The sequence below is a fragment of the Nannospalax galili genome, unplaced genomic scaffold (assembly GCF_000622305.1).
Source record: "Nannospalax galili isolate Female #2095 unplaced genomic scaffold, S.galili_v1.0 scaffold298, whole genome shotgun sequence".
In the NCBI taxonomy this organism is placed as follows: Eukaryota; Metazoa; Chordata; class Mammalia; order Rodentia; family Spalacidae; genus Nannospalax; species Nannospalax galili.
This window is the reverse complement of record NW_008344488.1, coordinates 1,473,063-1,477,832: the sequence shown is the minus strand read 5'-3', so window position 1 is coordinate 1,477,832 and position 4,770 is coordinate 1,473,063. Positions and strand designations below refer to the sequence as shown.

Sequence of the window (4,770 nt, the reverse complement as noted above, 5' to 3'; positions counted from 1 at the left end):
AAAAAAAAAAAGCCTCCATAGTTGGTGAAACAGAGTAGTATTGTTGAAACAGTTCTACTTTGAGATTAACACATCTATTTGGCAGAACAATAACAGGATCTTCCCTAGGGTCTGTGACCTAGCTAGCTATAGGTGCTTGGCCTCAATAACCAAACTGACTTGTCACTATATCCAAAGATTAGTGCCTCTCTTAACCCTCATCAGAGAAGCTTCTTTTTGTAGCAGATGGCAATTAACACAGAGACCCACAACTAGTCAATGTGTAGAGACAAGAGGATGTGGTGTGTTCAGCCCCAAACAGGTCATCTATATCAAATGCCTCCAAGGGTAAGGGGCAGAAAGATGGTAAGAGTCAGAGATATCAGATGACTACAATAATAACAGTGTTTTCTGGACACAATAGGCCAGTTGCACATATGAACTCAACAGTAGTTGTGACAACATGCACAGGACTTACATAAGCTCAAGCCAGACAAAATCCTAGCATGAGGTGAGGGCAAGATGACCCAAACCCTAGCTGAGGAGCTACTGGCAACTGATAGCTGCTGGGAGAGGGAGAGTCAATTTTCTTTAAGGGTGTGACTCCTTTCTGCTCCAGGAGATGGACCCATGCCAAGAAGTATTTGGGAAACATAAACTGGACTTGACGGGAGTGGGTAGAGAGGCAGGGGTGGAACTGAGATGAGATGGGGGAGAATGATGAATATGATCAAAATACATTGTATGAAAAAAAACATCCTGAAGAATTAACAAAAATATTTTTTAAAATAGCCTGTATTTTTTCAAATCTTATTTGATGAATCATTAGTTTCATATTAATTTTTTATTAAGAAATAAACAAACCCAGAGCTGGAAAGATGGCTCAATGGTTAAGAGCACTGGCTGCTCTTGCAGATGTCCTGCATTTGATTCTTAGCACCCACATGGCGATTAACAACTGTTCATAACTCTAGTTCCAGGGGATCTAAAACCCTTTTCTGGCCTTTTCAGGTATTGCACTACATGGGTGCACTTACACACACGCAGGCAATATACTCATACACACAAAATAAAAATAATAAAATATTTAAAAAATTAAAAAGACATAAACAAACCTGCTAACTTAGAGTTAAACAATTTTGTTTATTAATCTGAATGCACAAGGAAAGGGCATCTGATATTCTTCCAGGAAATAAATACATGTTAAAGTCAAATTGTCAAAAGGATATAAAGTCAAGAATACACAGCTTCTGAATCTATTGAAAGGTCCATAAGACTGGATTGCTACCTACCATTTGTTTTTCTTCTATATAGGTTCATTTTGAATGAAGTTGAGATAAAGAACTGACAAAATAATTATTAATATGAAAAAAGTAAAGATAAAGATGTTTTAAAATATGGCAGTCTTGAGGATGGAGATGGCTAAGTGGTTAAGAACACTTGTTCTTCCAGAGGACCTGAGTTTGGTTCCTAGTACCCATATCAGGTGGCTCACAACTACCTGTAACTCCAACTCCAGGCGATCTCATGCTCTCTAGCCTCCACAGGCACTCACACACATAGGTGGCATATATTCATACAGATACACATGCATACACATAAATTAAAAAATAAATTTAAAAAATAACAGTCTTTAGTGAAAAGGAATAAATGCTAGTGACAAACTAGCATCAAATCAAGGTGAGAATGGAATTCCTCTGATTTTTTATTTGCTTATTAATGTCAAACAGAGGAGATAAAACCTTGGAAAATAAATGGTTAAATTAAAAATAAAACCAAATGAAATAAGAACTGAAAAACAGACTTCCAAACGAGTATGAATTCTTTTGAGATTTTAAAATTAAGTGTAATCTTATTTCCCATTTTTGAAATCTCTAAATAAGTAATATTGCTTTATATATTTTGGTCAAAAAATGTTTCTGTGTGGTACTGGGGACAGAATCCAGTGTCTAGTACATGGCAGGCAAATGCTCTAGCACTGTGCTACATTCCAAGCCCTCAAGATAGTCTTTGTTTACTAAAGTAAACAGGGCTATGGTTTATCCTAACAAAAACTGTATTAGCAAGAAGAATCATTAACTCCTAGTATATGCTTTCTAAAATAAGCGACACTGATAATCTGTGATCACTACTTCAATTTACTAAGTATTTTGTGACAAGCTGAAAAGTTCTACCTTTTAAGAAATCTATTTGGATTTCATGGTCTTTCAAGAGATACCTTCTTATGCATTTATTCTACAAATCTGTCTACAGTTTACTATATGCCATATATTATAACTAGTATTTTAACATGTTTTAAAATGATATGGTGAAAAAACCAAACCTGTATCGAAACTTTGTAGTTAAAAAGGAGAAAACAGTGCTATCAGACTTGTTACTATGCTTAAACAGCTTTGAGAATTAAAGGGAGAAGAGAATGGTATACAAACTACTGTGTGTGGTGCTGTGTTTGGACTTAATATTAACCACCTCTATAATTTTAGGAACAACAGAGATATCTGTTAATATTATGACCGAAAATATCCTACACACAAAGATTTTGTATGTATCTCTATTATGAGGTCATTGTAGAAATTCATTTAGAAAACTTTTAAGGAATACCGTGTTACTTTTAACAGAACTGGAACTTATAGTGTCAAGTACTACATGGAACTTTTACTAGAAAATAAGAATTTTTTTCTTACCTGAATGTAACACGTAAGGACTCCTGTTGCATAAATGGGGACGGTAGCTTTAGTGAGGACCCCATTTCCTGCTGAGGAATCTAAAATTATTAAAACATTTTTAAAAGTTCGAGTATACTTTAAGTGTAAAGAAAAAAAGTCAAATGCAATTATACTTAAAAGATCAACTATTGCCAGGCGTGGTGGCGCACACCTTTAATCCCAGCACTTGGGAGGCAGAGGCAGGTGGATCTCTGTGAGTTCGAGGTCAGCCTGGTCTACATAGTGAGTTCCAGGACAGCTGGCGCTACAGGGAAACCTTGTCTCAGAAAGACCAAAACAACCAAAACAAACAAAAAAAAAAAAAAAAAACCCAACCCCCCCCAACTATTTACAAGGTTATTTTGTCAACACATATTTCAACTGCTTGTTGTTAACTACAACTTACTATTTTTGAAAGGACATTAAGCATACACATTTCTGATAGATGAGAAAGAAATTTAATAACCAAAGTGTAATCTTATACTCCTACTTTCAGAAAGAAAAATGAGAGCTTTTCTTTTTTAAAATTATTATTTTTATTTTGTGTATGTGTATATTGCCTGCACGTAGGTAAGTGTACCCATGTCATGCAGTGCCTGCGGAGGTCAGAAGAGGCTGTCGGATCCCCTGGGACTGGAGTTACAGACAGTTGTTAGCTGTCATATGGGTGCTGGGATTTGAACCTGGGTCTTCTGGAACAACCAGTGTTCTTAACCACTGAGCCATCTCTCCAGCCTGAGAGCTTTCTTAAAGAGTCTCCCATATATCCATACAGCCAGGTCTTCCCAAACCTTTCTGTTTGAGATCTGTAGTGTTTTGTAAAAAGTAAAGGACTCAATTGAAAGCAGGCACCCAGATATATTAGTTAATCTGCCTCTGGCTAGGAGACTCTGATTTCCAATGCTAGACTAATTCTGGAGGCTCCAAATGTATCAGTTGTAGGCTTTCAGCCAGACAGTGACTTGTTAATTTCATATAGGAAGAAAGAATTAGATGATATAAATGGAAGAGTGGGGAAAGTATCCAACCATAGTGGTATGACCCTTAACTACAATGGAAGTATTACTTTCTCTTAGCATTTGTAGACAATTCAAAGACAAGTTCTTGAGCTGAAAATGAGGTAAATTATTTGTAGCATCAATAGTTCATTTATTGAGCATTACCTGCTGTTTTAAGATCTTTATACTTGCTTCCATGCTCTTAAATGTTTTTTGTATTGTATTTCCAGTTTTATATGGTTTTGAACTATTTTCAGAGAGTCATATATAAAGAAATTGCATAAAAATATAAATTTAACAACTGGACCTGATTTTAACAACGAACTATGTAATGGGGGTTAATAACCATGTCCTTTTTGAACTATTAAAAACCATAGCTATTAAGTGCAAAAGCTCTTGGTTTTCAAAATACTTATATATTTTTCTTTACTAATTTATCAACAAAATTAATAATGGATAAACTTACCAATGTTTTCTTCAGACAGTCTTAAAATCTCTTGGAATTGAGGTTTTACCTAAGGAACCCAAAGAAAAAAAATCAAAAAGTCTCAAATTTAATAGATTAATCAGCGACAACAAATAAATAAATATGTATGTACTTATATTTACTACTGCTACTACCATTTATTTCACTTTATAGGCTATTGAATGGAAATACATTAATTTTTAATTTTATTAAATTTTAATGAAGAGGTTTAAGATAAAAGAAGGCTCAAGTTACTGAAAGCAGTATCTTTAAGAAGAAAAATCAATTCAGGTCAAGAAACATTTTCAGAATAGCCTTTGATCTCTTAAAATACTTTCCAAGGAGATTACAAATGCTTAAAATTGCTGCCTCCTAAAGCTAAATTTGGTGATCAAAAGGCTCATTTAGGTACTATTTGGTTAAACATTATATGTCTACATATTATATGATTAGAATTATTAGGGAAAGCCTATGGCTGTATTTAGAGAGAATAAATTTCATTCTTTTAGGGTTCTTATAACTAACATAGGCACAATGTGCTATGCATCTTAAATCTTATTGATTCCATGAAATTTAACTTTCAAATAAGGAATTTAATATCTTAAATTAGAGCAAATACTCA

General features: G+C 34.3%; 1 protein-coding gene across 6 annotated transcripts in view; it reads right to left on the bottom strand.

The window, feature by feature from the left end:
• Relch (RAB11 binding and LisH domain, coiled-coil and HEAT repeat containing) overlaps positions 1–4,770 on the bottom strand; it is a 117,740-nt gene that overhangs the window by 28,922 nt on the left and 84,048 nt on the right. For 4 of the 6 annotated variants that reach the window (XR_003850744.1, XR_003850743.1, XM_008840647.3 and 1 more), the window contains exons 19-20: positions 4,149–4,197; positions 2,664–2,743 (exon numbers count right to left, since the gene is read on the bottom strand). Coding sequence is in view for 4 of the 6 variants with exons in the window: in XM_008840647.3 (XP_008838869.1) it covers positions 2,664–2,743; positions 4,149–4,197 (129 nt within the window). In the remaining 2 variants the exon portion in view is untranslated. The remainder of the gene's footprint in view (positions 1–2,663; positions 2,744–4,148; positions 4,198–4,770) is intronic. The other 2 variants (XM_008840648.3, XM_029567165.1) reach the window with 2 other exon arrangements.